General features: G+C 43.7%; 1 protein-coding gene across 1 annotated transcript in view; it reads right to left on the bottom strand.

Annotated features, from left to right (window-relative positions):
- FANK1 (fibronectin type III and ankyrin repeat domains 1) overlaps positions 1–19557 on the bottom strand; it is a 40711-nt gene that overhangs the window by 3854 nt on the left and 17300 nt on the right. Inside the window, exons 5-8 of the mRNA XM_015421686.1 lie at positions 19376–19450; positions 18244–18309; positions 7865–8030; positions 4196–4339 (exon numbers count right to left, since the gene is read on the bottom strand). Of these exons, the coding sequence (XP_015277172.1) occupies positions 4196–4339; positions 7865–8030; positions 18244–18309; positions 19376–19450 (451 nt within the window). The remainder of the gene's footprint in view (positions 1–4195; positions 4340–7864; positions 8031–18243; positions 18310–19375; positions 19451–19557) is intronic.

Genomic DNA, 19557 nt, shown 5'->3' with positions numbered 1-19557 from the left:
GGAATGGGATACAGCTCCTGGGAGTATTCTGGGAATGGAATGACAGGCTCCAAGGTGGATTGACAGTCCCTGGAAGTAGCAGGAGGCTTATGGGCCTGGAATGACAGGCCCCAGAGTGGAAGGAGAGACTGTGGGTGTAGAGAAAGTTCTGTGCAACTGGATTTGCAAACTGTAGAGTGAAATACTTTACATTTAAATATTTCTGGAATGTGTGTAGCTATCACCAGATCAGCTCCATCTCGTTCCACTCCGTGGTCTCTCATTCCATTCCCAGAGTAGTCTATTTGGGCCCAGAGACTCTAATGGAAAATCCATTCCGTGTTTTTATTGCAACTCTACTTGTACTGTAATGTATTTCAATGGAGCCCATGCAAGTCAATTGACATTCCTGGCTCCCATTATTTCCAATGGGCCTTCAAGTGTTTCCCATTGTTTCCAATGGGCAATCCTGTCCTTCCTTTTAGTACACCCCCTCGGCGGGACCTCCTTCACCAGCCCACCTCCTGGCCTCTTCCTGGTGGGACAAGCTGCTGCTGAATAATGGCCTCCATTAAGGCTTTAGACTTGATCTTTCCTGCTTACTTACACTGGTTAGATTTAGGAAATGTGGAAATGGAGTTATTGGAATTTCAAGAAAGCTCTATCTTGAAAAATAAATTCTATGACCTGTGTGAAACACTTGAGAAGATAGAAGGATTGCTTTCCTTGCTTTGTTTGGATCATCTTATGCTTGTGAGCAGCTGTTTTCAGCGTTGAATTATGTCAAATCTGACACCAGAAACAGACTGACAGATGACCTGAGTGCTGCATGTGTTGCTCTCAAACTTACAAAGTATGAGCCAAGGTTAGACAAATTATCAGCATGCATACAACAGCAAAAATCACATTAGTTGTTCAAAAGCATGCCAAATGCAAACTTTTACCTTTCAATAAAAAGTTGTATCATTGAAAGCTCTGTTGTTGTGTTTTTCTTTTAAGATAAAAGATGTTAACGTAGGAGTTGTTTTTTCTAAACTAAAACTTCAGTAGTCAGGTTAAATTGCCGTGTTGGCACTTTGCAATAAATAAGTGGGTTTTGGGTTGCAATTTGGGCACCCGGTCTCTAAAAGGTTCGCCATCACTGACCTAAGCAATAAACACACACAATAAAGGGGGAGAAATGAAAACATATATGCCAAAGCAGTGAGGGGGAAGGAGAACAACAAAGGAAGAAGCAGGACAGAGACTGAGGCCAGCTTCAGATCTCTGAGGGTCCTGTGTTCAAGTTACCCAAGGGCAGTAGCAAGGACACTCAGGGGAATGGCTGCTGCAAAGTTCTGCGATTGGAGGGGTATATTTATACTGTAAAAATGTTGGAAAGTGAGCAGCAAGTGGGCTCCAAAGTCGGGATTAGTTTGGAGCCAAAAAGTTTGAGCCTTACTGGCCAATTTGATTCTAATTGCCAAAGGAGGAGAGTAACTGCAGTGCACTGGCCACCTGAACTGATACGTACGATGGATGAAGAACCAAGTGTGAACTGATAGTCATATACAGGTCACACAATAGGCTTAAAACAGGGGTAATTGCCAACTTAATCCTTCAGTGCATTAAGGTGTGTTATCATAGCTAATCATTGAGATATAACCTGCATTTTTTAGTGGGGAATGGACTAATTCACTTAACTCCCACTTAATTCAGGCTGTTTCCTTTTTGTTATGCTGGGAAATGCTTTAGGCAGAATATTCAAGCTGCTTCCCTATTGTCATTTTGGGAATTGCCTTGCTGGAGCCCCAGCTAAGTTTTACTGAAATATGGGGGGTTCCTTTATGGATGTCTATAAGGTCTGGTATCAAAAGCTCTAGGAGAAGCTTGCCATTCATTTCCATGGCAAGTGCAACAGATAAGGAGATACTTTGTTGAAGGCTTTTACAGCCGGAGTTCATTAGTTGCTGTAGATTTTCCGGGATGTGTGGCCGTGGTCTGGCCAAGACCATGGTCACACATCCCGGAAAATCTACAGCAACAGATGAAGGAGAGTCAGTTTGGTGTAGTGGTTAAGTGCGTGGACTCCAGTCTGGGAGAACTGAGTTTGATTCCCCACTCCTGCACTTGCACCTGCTGGATGACCTTGGGCAAGCCATAGTTCTGGCACAGCTGTTCTTGAAAAAGAGCAGTTTCTGTCAGAGCTCTCTCAGCCTCACCTACCTCACAGGGTGTCTGTTGTGGGGAGGAGAAGGGAAAGGCGTTTGTAAGCCACTCTGAGACTCCCTTGGGTAGTGAAGGGCGGAGTAAATCCAATCTCTTCTTCTCCTCTTCTAAAGAGGAAAACACTGCTCTCCTTTAAATGGGTATCTGTTACTAGCACAAGGAACCACCTCAGTGACTGGGAAACTTTGGATGAACCACTGAAGAGGGCTTATTGATTTAGGGTTTCTGAGGTAAGGCTATTTCTCTTGACTCTATTACAGAACAATCATAAGTGTAGGGGTGAAGCAGCCAAGTTTTCTAAATAGCTAAGCAAAAAAGTTGTTTAAAAACCCTACCAGTAAGAACTCAGCATCTAACAGGGCCACTTCACATGCTATGTGGTGGCACGACTAAGTTTGCCATCATATACATTCTCAGCAGGGAGCTACTGCTAGTCACAGCTCCCTGATGAGCTATAAGATATACAGGTTTTCAAACATGTCTGTCACATTAACCATACGAAGAAATATGAAGAAATAAATTTACTCTTTACATTTTTAAGCATACAGTAAAAACAGCCTAGGTATGCGCCTAAAAATATGGTCAGTCGTCTTGGGCAGATGTTTGAAAGAAATCAGACAGACATGTCACAAAGGATCAGGGACAGCTGAGTAATTTGCTGCACGCCATTTGAGCATGTTTATTGATACTGTGTTTAACTGGCTCAACTGTAGTGCTGAAATCTGCATCTATGTGAATATTAATCAGAAATCAGAGCTTGGCAATAATATGCATGCTTCTACAGATCATTAAAATATCATCCTACACCCCTATTTGTAAGTACTTGTGTGCTCGCTCTCTCTCTCTCTCTCTCTCTCTCTCTCTCTCTCTCTGACTGGAATGAAAATATGACATAGAGAACATTTGATCTTTATAGAATCTACAAATCTGGTACTTCAGAAAGATGAATTTCGAAGTGTGAAGGAATCAGAGGGCTCATCTTATTAAAGAAACATTCGAATCTGCTCAGCCTATGTACTGCATTTCATGCACCAAACCAAAGGGAAATAGTTTGATACAAAGTGCCTTAACAAGAGAAATCAAAGAAGAAATGGATTGCTGCTTTTCAAATCCTCCTGTCTTCAGAATGCCAGTTCAAGGAGTCCTTAAGCCGGCACTGACAGTAAAAGGGTTCCTTGTGCTACTATTGCAAAATATTCCTGTGAGCAGTATTAAAGGTAAAGGTTCCCCTTGTTTGAAAGCCAGTTGAATCTGACTCTAGGGGGTGGTGCTCATTTCCATTTCCAAGCCGAAGAGTCAGCATTCTCTGAAGACATTTTCCACATTCATGTGGCCAGCATGACTAAATGCCAAGGTGCACGGAACGCTGTTACCTTCCCACCAAAGTCGTACCTATTTATCTACTTACAATTTCTTGCTTTCAAACTGCTTGGTTGGCAGGAGCTGAGGCCAGAGACGGGAGCTCGCTCTGTCATGCAGCAGTTGGGTCTCGAACTGCTGAGCTACCGACCTTCCGGGCTGCAGCTCAGCGTCTTAACCTCTGAGCCACCATGAGCAGCATTAGCTCTACATTAAAAACAGGGTGATCCCTTAAAAAACCCTGCCAGACTGTGTAAGGAACTTCCCTCAACAGTGAAAATCTTCCATGGAGGGCCAAGTAGTATACTAGTACCTGATCCCTGTCATTAGTAGGGCTTTGTACCTTTGTTACAGGACTGATGGTCAATAGATTTTATCATGTCAGGGTGAAATTAAGCTGTATATTATATTATATTGGAGAGGGAAACTGAGGGTGATGGGAAAGAGAACCAGTGGGCACAAGCCAAGCCAGTATAAGGAGACCCCTGTACAGGGAAACAGGCAGGAGTCACATCTCACTTTCATATATTGTAGGCCTTTGAATCTGAAATATTAAGATTTCCAATTACAAAAGATTTTTCCAATTACAAACAAAATCTCTCTCCTTAACTGGAACCGTACTGGCATGGTAATTATTTTAAATGCGTACCATTAAAGGTGTCTTGCCATCCTTATCTTTCATATTCACATTTGCTCCAGCTTCTATTAAAAGAGTGGCCACATCACTCTTCCCACTTATTGCACATACTCTCATCAGCGGAGTCCATTCCAGTCCTATGTCTTTAACATCAACCTGGTTCAGAAGGAAAGTTATTCAAGTTATATAGCTTGAAACAAGAATTTTACACACACACCCCAAAGAAGACGATACATTTCTGTGCTGCTGAGCCATTACCTGCTGTCAGTTTATTTCTAACTTTGCTGCTGTGCAGCTCTCTTAGCGTGGAACAGCCTCCTCAGCCCTTTCTAGACATCAGCCCAGCTCTGTTTCCCTTGTACTCCACCTCAAAATCCATTCCTTTCACAAAATCTTTTTTCAGCCTCTTGATATGGTCGGTATCTCTTTCTGGCAACTGACCTAACTCTGCCTCATTTACTGCTTCCCATTTTTATGTAACATTGTCAAAGACTTCTCTTTTTACCTCTGCACTGTCCATTTTTTGATTGAAAGCTCTTCTGGCAAGGAAAGTACCAGTACTCTGTTCTGTAGTGTACACACCACAAACTTGCAGCAGCAGCAGCAACAGAAGTAGTACTGGTCAAGACAAACCCTATTCATGCCATATTTTAACATGAAACAAATTACTATATAAAACTTGTGGCAGCTCTAAAAAGATTATCACGGGAACAAACAAATAGCAAAGTAAAGTGTGAAGGGACAAACACATGCAAAGGGGAGAAAATAACCAGCTGTAATCCCAGTTTCACTGCCACTAATGGTGTTCTGCGACAAGGGGGCATTTGCCCTCCTTAGCCTTCTGCAGTGTTATCTGCAGCATCAGTATAGATTCATAACCAACCGTACTTTGTAATCTGGTTTATTCTGCACTGTAGGTCCAAATTACATGCAGCACTTGAGTTACATGACTGGAAAAATAGTGTGCATTTTTATTTTGCTACTTGGCCTAAAAAGGGGGGGGGGATGTCTGATTTGAAAAATGGTGTGGGGAGAACATTAACTCCCAGTCCCCCAGCATTGTGGACCCAATCCATTTTGGGACCCTAATGCAGGATGTTTTTAGGGCCAAAAGATACATCAGAACATTGTACTCCATCATCAGAGTAGTTTGGTCCTTTGTTTATATATTTCTACTGTTTAATAGTTTTGTCAATAGTCTATGTATGTTGGCAGAATTCTAGTGATCTCTCATAGAAAAAATCTCTTGACCAGCTATGATATCCCCAAATGAGTCGACCAATTCTACAGAGGCATAGAAAAAGGACTAGAAGTCGCTCAGCAGTCTGGTAAACATACTCACTTACTGTTGATAATCTGGGGGAGCAAACAAGAAGCATGATAAAGGCCAGAAAACATTGAAACAAAGCTGTATTTTAAGCAACCATTCCATAGTGGCACCAGACAATGATTGATGCAATATATGTGTCACATCATATTTCTTTTTGCTAGAATGATTACAAAAATTCCTCATATAGAGTACCAGTGAGTAGGGATGGGCATGAACCAAATAACAAACCAAAGTTCGTCACAAACCAGGGCCAGTTTGTGTTTCGCAAACCTTGGCTCATGCCATCCCGCTCTCACGATCCCCACAAACCTCCTACAAACCAACCAGGTGGGTTTGTGTGGTTTGTGTCGGCAGACACACTGGTGACAGCAGGGAGCTGGAGAAGGCATTTAAATGGTTTTTGCAAACCGCACCCCTGCTACCACGGTGGCGCAACTCACAAGTGAACTGAGAAGGCATTTAAACTGAGAAGGCCCAGCTGGTGGCGGGCGGTACAACTCAGCGAGTCATTTGAGAAGGCATTTAAATGCCTTCCCAGTTGGAAGTGATTTCAGCTATCCCTTTTGCTCCCCCCCCACTTTTGCAAGCCATTTCAGCATTTCAATGATCCCTTTTACTCCTCCTGCTTGCAAAAGGCATTTAAAGGGAATGTTCCCTTTAAATTGGTTTTGCAAGGTCTTCCCCCCTTCCATTCTGCTGGCCTTGGGGAGCCGCTGCTAGCAGAAAGAAGGGAGGGAAGATCCACAAACCTCACAAACTGAACCGGTTTGCGAAGCAGGGGAGGTTGATCCTAGTTTGTGGTTCATGGGACCTCACGAACCATGAGCTCAATTTTCTCAGTTTGTGCCCATCCCTACCAGTGAGAACTGAGTGGCAGTTGCATCAGTGTCCATAAAGTAGAACTTATATTTCCTTACTCTATCTTCCTTGGATGTTTGGCCCATACAGTAACTTGAAACATGAACTAGTCTTCACCAATGTTTATTCCATTTCTAATTTCTGCAGGTGCACAGCCATATTTTCTTGAAGGATATTTATTGTCTAATTTGTATACTTAATAATTCCTACATCAGGAATTTAAAATATACATTCAAAATTTAAAAATGCAGAATTTTAAGTCTAGTTTTACAGAAGAACGTTTAATGCAAAAATTAGAGGAATCGAGCAGAAACGTACTTAGTAGCACAATCGTCATAATATGGACTCAAAGTTTTATATAATCATAGTGAGATTTATTCTGACTGGTCTCATTGCAACCAATAGAAAAAATGTTACAATTAACTCATATTCCATGATTTTCAAAGGGACTTAGGCATGATCTACTTTAGTGGTATTGGATCCCTTGGCTTGGAGGCAGTGGTTATTCTGCTGATAGAAGGTAATTCTGTCAGTATAGTAGGACTTCCCACTTCCCTCCTCCTGCTGCAAACCAAAATGAAAGCCCCCAAAATTCTGCTTGTGGGGGAGAGGGCCCCCCCCAGAAACAAGATGAGGAGAGAATCAGAGGTCTGCAGAGAGAAGAAGAATCAATTAAAATCTCCCCTTCTGTCCATGAAAATCCTCTGCTGAATCAAAGCCATTATATTTACTAAAAATCAGTACTTTTTGCTTTCAGAGTGTTGTCTAGTCTAAGAAGAATTATACAAATTTTCTATTAAAAATTCAAAGATATTCCTTGTACTCAATAATGTGTATTGTTGTGTTTGTTTGCTTATTTATTTATTTGCTTGAAGAGCAAGTATTCATTACAATTACCATATGGACAATAGTGATAAACATGAATAAAAACAGTGGCATGGATTCAGTGGGAAATTTCCACTGACAAATGGGGAGTTGATTTTTGCCAATTCTCCCTTCTTTCTGTAGCCCTCCAACTCCTTCCTATTCTGTTGCTGGGCATCCCTTCTCCCCAGCATTCCAGGGGACATTTGGGGCATGAGGAAGGAGGTGAGCAAGTTCCATTGTGCTGACAGAAATTCCGTCCACCAGGGGAGATTTTTCATGGGATCCCAGCCACTGACAGACTTTTCAATAAGAAAACTAACCTACAGTGCTATCTAAGAACAATAACACCACTCTTATGTCATTTGAAGTCAAGAGACATAAAATGGTGTAACTCTTCTTGGGACAGTGCTACTAATGTCACTTTACATTACAACTACAATGATAGCAATGATAATAGACAATTGAAGTGATATAGAAGCTTCCATAAGCAAGCAATGCAATTTCTGCATGACCTCTCAGATACAGTGACTATTGGGGCACTTCTTCCTATGTACAGTAGCATGTACCACATCTGAAAAACTACCAGAAAATATGTCTTCCCGTGCATTACACAAATAAACCCATACCTTACAACCATCTTCAATCATCCACTGAATAACATCATAGTGTCCTCCATCAGCTGCCCAGTGCATAGCTGTGCAGCCCCCGAGGTCTTTTGATTCCCAAGAAGCTCCTCTGGATCTGAGATACTGAACAATATCCAGGTGACCGGAAAAACAAGCTATCATTAAACTGCAAAATAAAAAAAACATTGTTCTTTTGCATGATTGTCAGCGCTGAAGATTTAAATCAATCAGTCACTAAAATCCTTATGTTAGTCCAAGAAACGTCCTATTTATCTATGGCCCCAGTCACACGGGCAGGAAACTGCGGGGGAGAAGCGTGGCTGTTTGCCCTGGGGCAAACTACTGCGCAGTTACTCGATCAGACCTCCCGTGGAGGTCCTGTGGAGGTACCGTGGGGTTTCCATGGCAAGGGAGAGGTGCTAATCAAAGGACAAGCCGGCACGCAACGAAGAAGCGTGCGCCGCGGCAAAATGTTTTGTTTTTGTGTGTACACGACTAATGCGCATGCTCCGTTGGGTGCGTGTGCGCATCCACAGAGACGTGGACAAAAAAACACACCTTATTTGCAAGGGGACATGGGTGGGCGCCGGATGCCACCGGAAACGCGATCAGACGCCCGCCCTTGCCCCGCAGTTTCCGGAAACTAGTACCTCCGAGGTACTAGTTTTTTGCCACGCAGTTTCGGCTGGAAGCCTTGGTTGTGCCACGGGAGTGCTACGCTTCCCAGATGTGCTGGTGAGATCGCGCCCGGAAACTCCACCTGTTTTCCGTCTCACTTGTGTGGCTTCTGTTCCGTGTGACCGCAGCCGAAATCAATTTAAGAGTCCCAATCTGCCATTAATGCTGCCATAATATATAATGGATGTATGAGTCCAACAGTGCCATCCTAAGCAGAACAACACTGAAGTCAATGGGCTTCGAAGGGTGTAACTTTGTTCAGGTTTGCACCATAAATAGGAAGCAGGCTTGATATGTCAGAATGGAAAACACTATAGTTCTTACATGAGCTGGAATTTAAACTGGAAGCCTTAACTCACAATTTTTCATGTTTTTCAAGCATGAGTGAATTTTTCTCTTAAATCAAAATGTTTGCAGTTTTGTAATTTCCTTGAGTTTTAAAAATGAATGTCACTGAATTACATAAAACCTTTACCTCTGAAGAATGGGAGGATTGTTTATTTTCCTTGCCTTCTCACAGAAGAGTACTTCTATGCAACATAGAAATGACATAAACCCATTGAAAACCAATGCATTCCATGTAAAAAAAACCCCTTTTAAAACAAATCAGGACACAAGTTTTGCAAACAGCTTATTTTTTAGTTGTTGCAACATTACACTACTGTGCCTTTGTAGAACAATAATGCCACCCTTAAAAGAACAAAATATGAGTCCAGTGGCACCTTTAAGACCAACAAAGTTTAATTCTGGGTACGAGCTTTAAAATTGTTGGTCTTAAAGGTGCCACTGGACTCACACTTTGTTCTTTTGCCTCAGACCAACACAGTCACCCACCTGAAGCCACCTTTAAAAATATGTTCATTAGCCAAATCTCCTTTTCTTCTTAATCTGTCTCTTCTCCTTCTAGGATCCCCCTGCTCTAATATTACAGTTCAGACTGCCTGTTCTACATTCACTGTGCAGCATGCAGCTGCCATTTTTATTTTGGCGTTTCACCGTGAGGGAGAGAAGGTGGCATGGTATAGTCAGAGCTCATCAGATTTCAGCAGCTAAGTAAGATCGGTACTTGGAAGGGACGCCAGCAAGAAAGACTCTGCAGGGGAAGGCGATGGCAAACCACCTCTGCTTCTCACTTGCCTTGAAAGCCCCTTGCTCGGGGCGATGTAAGTCTGTTGCAACTTAATGGCACTTTATACACAACCACATTTCACGGCAAAGGCTCAGTTTACCTATCAGACATGCAATCTTAACTTCCTCTTGCCTTGATGAATAGTTTTTAGATGGGCATTTTGAACCTTCATAGCATTATGAATATACAACAAAATTTCACCACATCTAGTGAGGTAAGATTCCTGCAATATTTGTGAAATCTTGAATGAACACCAGCCAGAGGACAAATTGAAGGTGTGTTTTGGTACACAAAGAGCAGTTGCAACCTTATATCATTTAGAACATAAAGGCAAATTTTTAAAAACTTCTATTAGCCCTTTTGGTGCAAGTTTTCCAGAAATTTGGCCAGTTTACAGCCCTCTCCAAATAACTTACGTCAAATTTCATATTAACGGAACACAATGTCTCCAATCCATTTTATGACACACAGAATGTAAGCATTTTAACAATGTACCACACTGAAAAACGTATCTTACAGTGTAAACAGAGTGGCGTCCTTCGAAGCCCACTGTCTTCAATGGAAGTAGAAGAGTGTCACTTTGTTAGGACTGTACTGTTAATTATACAGCTACTCTTTACAGTTACATACTACTTTTCTTTAGGAAAGGTATAAACATGCAAACACTCAGGGAATTTTGACTGGGACTCTGCAGACAATGGGCTGGTACTGTTTTCATCAAAGGCCTTTCTAAAGCTTCAAAAAGATATTTTCCCTGTCTCCAAAAAACATCATTTGAAAACCATGGATTTAATTGTATTACTACTCAGACAAACTCCTTTACAAAGAATAACAACATGAAAAGCTAGATTCAGGTAGGTAACCGTGTTGGTCTGAAGCAGCCGAACAAAATCCAGTAGCACCTTTAAGACCAACAAAGTTTTATTCCACATATAAACTTCCGTGTTCAAGCACAGTTCTTCAGATACATGAAAAGCTGTTAGTAGAGCTTATGCGTATTCCTAGACAGAGCACAAAACCAACTGATTGCTCAGTCAGGCATTGTTTTATAAAGAATGTTTTTATGCAATGCATTACTGGGTTTGTAAAACCCCTTGTTCCAAAAAATAAAGTGGGAGAGCCAAAGTAACCGGAGTTCAACATTATCTGTGGTTCATTTCCCCCCCCCCTTTCTGTTTTCATGTTGCCAGAGAGAACAATACATTACACTTCAATTGAAGCTGCAGCATATTGCCTTGCATGGAATTAAGATTTCTCAACCACAACGATAAGCCTGACAGTTATTCAGAGACTGCCTGTGCCACCCTTCCCAATAGACAGCAAAGACAGGAATGTTAAGAGACATCAGAGGTTGTCAGACTGGGAACTGGGAGTAGGTGAGAGGTGTTAATAGAAGACGAGGTAAAATGAGGCTAGAGACAGTTCAGGAAAGACTCTGACAGCAATATCAGACATGACAAGAGGTAAAGAAGAACAAAGAAATCAAATGAAGAATAAAAAGAAAACTGCTTGAGTAGCATAGAAATCACTGCATATAGAATAAGATGTCTCTGTCATTGGTTTAATTCAGTGAGGAACTTAAATAGAAATGCCTTTACCTAAAATGACTAATGCTGACTTGACTTAAAATGTACTCTACAGGGCCATTATGAGGCAAGAACTTTGCATAGCTGATTTCTGGTACAGTTTTGACTGTAGGAACGCAAATTTACAGTAGGTGGTGTCATCCACATTAGATTCTCTCTAAGCTAGAACTGATTATAATCAAACTGTCCAAAGAAACACAGAATTTGGCTGCATGATCAAATTTCATTCCAGTGAATAAGATAAACAGCATTTGGATGAAGATTCATTAAGGGTTCAAGAAATTGAAATTCCATGCTACTTCAGAATGTAAGAAAAATTATTCCACCAGGGCTCCGTCTTTATAAATATGTAAATTGTACATGACCTTCAGAACTGAATAGGTATTAATTTGTATCCACTTTTCACATTCTTTGCTTTATGTATCTCTAATTGTGTACTGTCTGCTTTCAAATCAGGTACTGCACATATAAATAACAAATTAAAGTTACACAAAGTGTACATAATATTATACCAAATATGCAATTTTGAAAAGGGAGAGGTAAATAACAAAATATTATAAAGTGCCTACTATTTATTGCTACATAACAAGCTTACAAACTAATCTTGCTTAACTTTGTTAAGAAATTTGCTTGTGAAATAAATTTCACATAAATATGTGTGCAAGAAAATACTTGATTTTAAAAATCTTTTCATTCTGATCTGCAAGAAAATTTGTTTTGAACCATACACTAAGAATATCGGCAAATATGTATTTTCCCTAAACAGTGTAATTTACCCAGAATTAGATTGCCCAATATCCTAATCCAGTCCCATGTCTGCTTATATTGTGATGAAGTTTGAAGTGAAATCCACATGTATTCATTTTTACTGCCGTATTTCCTAAAATGTCTGCATGGTCTTATTTGTTTTCTTGGCCCTGTAATTTGTATGCACTACAGCTCACCATTATAAACAGTGGCCTCCAATTATGCCCAACATGGAAAAAAGGGCAGAAAGTAAAGGGATGGCTGAGTGGTTCCATAAACTCAGCTGTCAGCTCTTGCCCTGAGTTGCCCATTCTACACCTGCAGCCTGTTGCCCTGCAAGGCGCTTATAGCACTCTTATGGACTTATAGTTTCATAAGTGATAAAACTTGGACTCTGCGAGTAGTGCGTAAAAGGGACTGAATTGTGTGGTGACCCAAAAGTGATGCCAGTTACAGACACACACCCAGAAGAAGGAAGCCTTCCTTTGAGATTATGTGCCTATGGTTCCAGAGGTTACCTACCCTCTTACCTGCTGTAAGATGGACCGGCTCCCTAGCCACATGAAGCACTGAAAGCCAGACAGATGCCATGCCAAGAAAGAAGACCTAAAAACAAAGGATTAAAACTCCTTGCGGAGTTTCTTTCCTTGCATGCAGGCAACATCCCCTTCCCCCACCCAGCCTCACCTAGCTGAAGCAGCAGCCATGAGACAATAGAGGAATGTCCATGACAATGACTGCCCGCATGAGTCATCATCCCTCCAGGTGCCACTGCCCTGCCCAGAGTTACTAGAGCTCAATATTGACCACTCCTTTAGACCCTTCCCCCTGAACCCAGTTCCAATCAGCTTGCTTTTGGGGATGGAATAATAGGAGGTGTGCCAAGGGAGGTGGTCCATCCTAACCCACCCCCCAAGTCCCTTCATAAAAGAGGGCAACCCGCCATGCTCGCTCTCTCCCCCCTGACCAATATACCCACCCTAACTCCACGACTCTTGGTTGCACAGCCAGAGTCTCCACATGTCTCTGCCAGTTCAGGACACGACCCGATTCCCCCAGTCTCCCTTATTTTTCCTAAGGATCGCTTCATCCCGGCGAGGACAGGTAAAGTATTACCCCTCAACAATCATCCTGTTAATGCGAATGTACTATCCTCTTCTCTCTAATTTTCCTAGATCTGTGTATTTGTGAGTGTTTGAATTATTGTATGCTTGTGAAATATCTTCAGTAAACGAAACCATTTTATACTGAAGTCAGTCTCGGAGTCTATTTCTGGTGCGTCTGGAAGAAGTGGGACCCCTGTATACATAGGTTCTTGCTCCCTTATTTGCCAACTGCCTTGCGTGAGTATAATTCCCCATAGTTATTAATAATTCAAGGCAATTTGGCTTACAAGCCCTGTTCTCAGCACAGTTCAGACGGCCAGGGTGGGGTGTAAAGAGAGATCTGCTCTTTGGCCCATCTTGGAGGTACAAAAGGTGACTTTACCAAGATTGGAGACTGTTCAACTTGGTGCTTGGGTACTGGGCAGGAAGTCTGTGGGTGGGCACTAGACTGGGGTGGCTACCCACATGATCATTGTGGATCTCTTTAAGGGACCTCAGGGGTAACATTCATAGAATAGGCAATGCAGATGTCGGCAGTCTTGCTTCCTTGGTAATATCCCAAGAAAGTGGTTGGGACTTCTACTGTCAACACCTTCTGTAGTTTCCTGCCCATGCTATGTCAAAATGCAATTTTATTGTATGCAATAAAGTTGTGGTCTTGTATTGATCCAATCAAGTATGTGTTTTGTCCTTTCCCCGCTCTATACTGTTGCTTGCTGAAGGCACAAATCCCTTAGTGTCCCTTTAGATTTACACCAGACAGAACACAGATACATTTTAACAAAGTTTGCCAAATACCATAACTACCATAGTTCAAGACACTGACTGAACCAACTGTATGTTAGAGCTAAGGCTGACCCCAAGCAGGGGTTGTTTCAGGGGTCTTTTTGTAGAAAAAGAGCTGCCGGAGCTCATTAGCATAACTCATTAGCATATGCCACACCCCGTGACATCACCAGAAGTGTGTCATAAGACCACATCCCCTGACATCACCGGAACCTCTTGATGACTGTTTTTTGTTTCTTGTCCTTGGCCCTTTCGGTCTGTTGGTTATGGTCCAGCTCCCCCTCTTCCTGTCACATGACTCTGATATCACATCCCGGGATGCTCCTTTGTGAGCGACTGGCATTAAAGCTATGAGTGAGCAATTTGGCTACTGCATAAATTAGTTTGCTCTGGAGGCATCTTTCCTGAATTAAGACAAAAATGTAATGAGCCGGAGGCTAAAAACTGTTAGCTACCTTGCACTTAGAGGAAACACTGGACAAAACCCAGGTGCCCTCAGGAGGTCCACCAGCAGGGCCAAAACTCCAGGAGCCCTCCCACTCTTGCCCCCCAAGCACCAAGAATGCAGAGCATCACTGCGCCAGACATAAGAACATAAGAGAAGCCAATGCTGGATCAGGCCAATGGCCCCTCCAGTCCAACACTCTGTTACACAGGGGCCAAAAATACCAGGGGCCATCAGGAGGTCCAGCAGTGGGGCCAGGGCACCAGAAGCCCTCCCACTATTCCCCCCCAAAAAAGCTGCCCCCCGCGGCACTGGAGAAGCTGGCCAGCATGCCCAAGCTGGAGCCCGACCCCCCACCGCTGCCCCCTGCCCCGGACACCTCCCTCCACGCCAGGGACAGCTTCTCCGATGGGGAGAACGACGAAGAGATCGACGTGGGAGACATCACGGAAGCACACCAGAGTCCAAGAACAGGAAACGTGAGCCTTCCCAAGGACTTCAGCAAGACCCAGGATTGAAGCACCATCTTCATGAGGAACGACCATTGGGTCTTTTGGGGTTGGGGAGAGGCACACAATGTAAGTTTATAAAACGAATGGTATGGAGAAGGATTTTGCTTCCTCCCTTGTAAGACTCAGGGTCACCCAACGAAGTTGGTGGCTGGTCATTCAGGACAGACAAGACCAGTGTTCCCTCTAAACTGAGTTAGTGTGAGCTAGCTCACAGTTTTTTTAGCCTCCAGCTCATGCATTTTTGTCTCAGCTCGAGAAGGATGGCTCCAGAGCAAACTGATTTATGCAGCAGCCAAATCGCTCGCTCACAGCTTTAATGCCAGTAGCTCACAAGGTACAATTTTTTCTCAAAAGACTCCACAGCTTAGAGGGAGCATTAGACAGGACGGAAGTCATAATCTTATGTAACATCATGCTTAACGTATGAAATTCACCGCCACAGGATGTAGGACATAGGACGCTACTTAGGACTAGCTCAAAAAAATAACAATGGAGAGTTACACTGCAATCCTGAGCAGAGTTACACTCTAAGTTAACAGACGCCAGAGGGCTTTGAAGGAGGTGACTGCTTAGATTGCACAGTTCAGTCTACTGATGGCTATCAACAGTGTTAGTAAGACGGAGGCAATGTGCCCCAGAAGAACAGGCACAGGGAACAAGGGAGCCCCCTGCCCTCCTGCCTTGATGGTTGTTATTATTATTATTATCACCAGAAGGCCTTTGGCTGGCATTATTAGAAACAGGATCGTGAGTTAAGATGGAACCTCAGCCAGATGCTTCAGGACTTGTGTTCCATTCCTCCCGACCCCCTTTGATTTATTTCAAAACCGGAAGCACTTAGAAACAGGAGGCGGAGTTCGAAGGCTACACTTAAGATGTATGTAATTTATGTCTCCTTCCTGGGACACAAGCTGTCACTGGTCAGGCTGGCTCTGAGGGCAAGGGAAGGCAGCCCTGCAGAAGTTCCCCATTCCCCCAGAGGGCCGTTACAAAGAGCCAGCGGGGGGGGATCATCTGCCTAAAGAGGCCGGGATGCTCTTCAGCGTCTCCTCGTTCCAAAAGAAGGGGCAGAAAGTTGGGGGGACGCTCTTCACCAAGCAGAGCTGCCCTTCCAACAAAGAAGCGGCAGAAGAGTCGCAACCAGAGAGATATTCAGGCGCTATGGAGGGAGGCAGAAACACACAGCCCAGCAAGTTGAAACAAGATTAGAGGGAGAGAGAGAGAGAGGCGAGTTCGCAGAAGTGCCAGCAGCCTTCAGAGCACCAGGCGAAGACTGCCTGAAACATGGAAAGGGCCAAGATGGGACTGACTCGCAGCAGGGCTGAGCTTTAAGGAGCAGGTCGCGCACTGGATCACGTTTCTCCCACACTGGATGACAGAGGAGGGAGGGGGAGGGAAAAGCCAGAAGGAATGTTCTTAGTTCTCAGTTTCCTAGTCACCCTCCTGAGTTTACACACACAGAGAGACCCCTTTCCCACAAAACTTCTGCACTCCAAAACTTCTGCACTCCTCCGCTAGGAAAACAATGGGAGACGGCCGAGAGCAGCAGGCTGCCGAGGGTTTTGCTTATTCTGCAGGCACTCCCACGCAAGGGGCGATCAAGTTGAAGATGAGCCGTTCCACGGTTTTTTCAAATGAATGGGAAGACCCCTCCCCCTTTCTCCGCTCCCTCCCCCATCCTGATGGTTCCTGATTTTTTAAAGAAAACAGATTTTTTTTCCTGGTTCGCACCAAAAGGAGCAAATATTCTGCCCCAGACTTTAAAATACAATACCTGGGATTGCTTTCATTTAAAGACCCCGCCCCAGTGTCTCTTTTTTCCTCTCTCTGGCTACCTCCCTGTGGGGATCCCCTAGCAACTTGCTCCGAGACCCCTTAGGTCATTTACCATGTGTGGGGGGGTGGCGGAGGTTGTTTCTCTGACTGGGGGCATCTTTCTTCCCCCGTCTCTCTCTTCTTTGTTCTACACGGTGTTTGTTGGACTATTCAGGCTCTGGGTCCGGTTCCGGACGGAGGTTGCGGCACGTTTCTCACTTTGTGGGTTCTTTCCAACAAAAGGCTGGCTCTCAAGCGGCCCGGGGGGGCGTGGGGGCGTGGGGAGGATCTCCTTCCGTTCCCTCAGATCTGGATTAATCCCAAGAGGCCCCCAGACGAGGGAAGCGAGCGAGGGATCCCGCCGCCGGCTCTCTGCTGTCCCCCCTCCTGATGGTTCCTGATTTTTTAAAGAAAACAGATTTTTTTTCTGGTTCGCACCAAAAGGAGCAAATATTCTGCCCCCGACTTTAAAATACAATACCCGGGTTTGCTTTCATTTAAAGTACGGGCTCCCCCGCCCCAGTGTCTCTTTTTTCGCATGGGGGGGGCGGCGGCGGGGAGACCGAGGCTGAAGACCCACGGGGCGGCCTGGGCGCTGCTCCGGGCCTGCCTTCTTCTGTCCGGGGCTCCTCCAGGAGAGACGCCTTCCATGCGGAAGGGAAGGCAAGGACAGCCCTGGTAGCCGCAAGCAGCCCCTCAGATCTGGGAAGCTAAGCGGGGTCGGCCTTGGCTAGTATCTGGTCCTGAGGCAGAGGCCGGCAATGGCCAATCACCTCTGAAACAACAAGGCTCTTGCCTTTAAAAAACAAAGGTCTAGGAGGAGGAGATTGGGCCAGGTGGCTGTGCTTCCCAGGGTGCCGCGGTTCCCTGCGGCGCCAGGAAGCACAGTATGGGGGAGGGCAGACCTCAGCAGGGCCCGGGGAAGCAGAGGAGGAGCTAGGCTGCAACTTACCTCCTTCTTGGCGCCCTCGTGGCACTGACTGAGGCCTGCTGGGAGCAGGGGGCGGGACTTGGTCATGTGACCACCACCCCGCACCTCACCCGGGGGAACGGCAATCCCTCGCATTCCCCCCCAAATCGTCCCCTGACCCCAAGTATTATCCACCAAAAGTCTGGAATGAAATGGGTAGTATCTAAGTGGTGAAATTCCTCCTAAAATATCAAATGTACCTTTAATTTGCATCTTCTGTGTCTTTTTACAAACTTGCAGTCATTTTCCTTCTATTTCACTGTGTGACCCTAACCAATCAGAGATAATAAACTGATCGTAATGATCCCGTGCTGTTACATAGCTAATCAGAACTGGCTAAGTACCATCATCACTAAAGATACAGTTGTGAAAACCCTGAAGAAGACATCCAATTTCACAGCCAGCAAGCAAGGTTGTAAAGTTAGGGGGTCTGCTTCAATTCAGCCCTAAGTGGATTTTTCTGTTGTTTCAGGCTATACACAAAAACAGATCTCATGGCATTATAGTGCAGCTTCTCCACCTATATTAGGATAGATTTATTTTTACTCCACAGCACGATGTAGTCCCATATATTCTTTGATGACAAAAATACAAGACTCCATTACCTGTCTTTCCCGCTGCTATTCTTCTTGTTCACCTCTGCTCCATTCTCTACCAAAATTTCGACAAGTCTAAATATAAAACAGTTCTAATGTATTATTTTATATCAAATAAAACGTAAATTTGGATGCTAATTTTGATAACCGCTTAATGAGAAATTACAGTACTTCAGGGATAGACCACAATTGTGAATCCATTTACAAGCTCATGAACTATACTGAAGTCATTTTGTAAACCAATAACATGCTTTCTAAAACAGTGTCATCCATTAGAATACTGATGAAATCCTGCATTCAAGACACAACTTGATCAGTAATTCGCTGGATGATTTTGAGAAAGTGGCTGTATTTCAGTTCTCAGTATACTAAAGAGGGGAAAAAATCACACATTATCCAAGACTGTAATGGAATGGATGATATACAAAGTACTTTGAACATCAAATAAAGCATTAATTTCAGGACTGCAGCTGTAACAAGAGAAAAATTAAACTATCAAGCTTAGCATATTTGAAAGCACGGAGGGCCAGCTTCTGTTCTATGAGGGTCCATTCAGTGGCCTGAAATGGCTGAACTCCATAATAAAATTGGCACCGAGCATACATGCTCAGTCATAGCAATGTATACAAATGTGTACAATTGTATGCTATGTACTGTGTAGTGTATCTCTGTATCTTATACCTTTAACTAAAACTTGGTTGGATCCAAATACTATGAGAGGAATGTAGTCTGCATGACAGGATTTTCTGCTTTCCCCCTTCCTCCACAGCCCCCTTGAAATTCTGCTCCTGGGATTCAAGCTGCCCTCAGAAAGAGAGTGAGTGGGGGGACCTGCAGGAGGGGGAAGTCAGCAAAAAACCCTCACTTTCCTCTACCAAATGAAGTACCAGTCTTCTGGTATTTTCTGCTATGCTGTCAAAAGAGTACTGGTGCATCAAAACCGGTTTTGGTAAGGCTAGTAATTTTCAGATAAAATTGCTCTGGAGCTTAATTGGACCATGGGCCATCAGCTGGCCATCTCTGATTTAAACGCATGATATGACAAAGAACAGAAAATGAGTGAAGCATACTATAGATCTGAATAAAATACTAAAACGTAAATATATCTATAAGAAAAATGTAAAAGAGGTTGTCATACTACCTGGTATATCCTTTTTGTGAAGCAACCATCAAAGCTGTAAATCCTAATTTATTAAGTGTATCCACCATCACTTGCCTTATTGAAAGAGAAACATCAATTCATTACTGTCTGACAAACATTGTCACCACTTACTCCTTCCCCAACATCACTTGTTTTAAATTTGACTGGGGGGGGGGGCTACT

The sequence above is a fragment of the Gekko japonicus genome, unplaced genomic scaffold, assembly GCF_001447785.1.
Source record: "Gekko japonicus isolate JY-2015 unplaced genomic scaffold, Gekko_japonicus_V1.1 scaffold2751, whole genome shotgun sequence".
Taxonomy (NCBI): Eukaryota; Metazoa; Chordata; class Lepidosauria; order Squamata; family Gekkonidae; genus Gekko; species Gekko japonicus.
The sequence above is the reverse complement of the archived record's forward strand: the minus strand, read 5'-3'. Positions and strand labels throughout refer to the sequence as shown.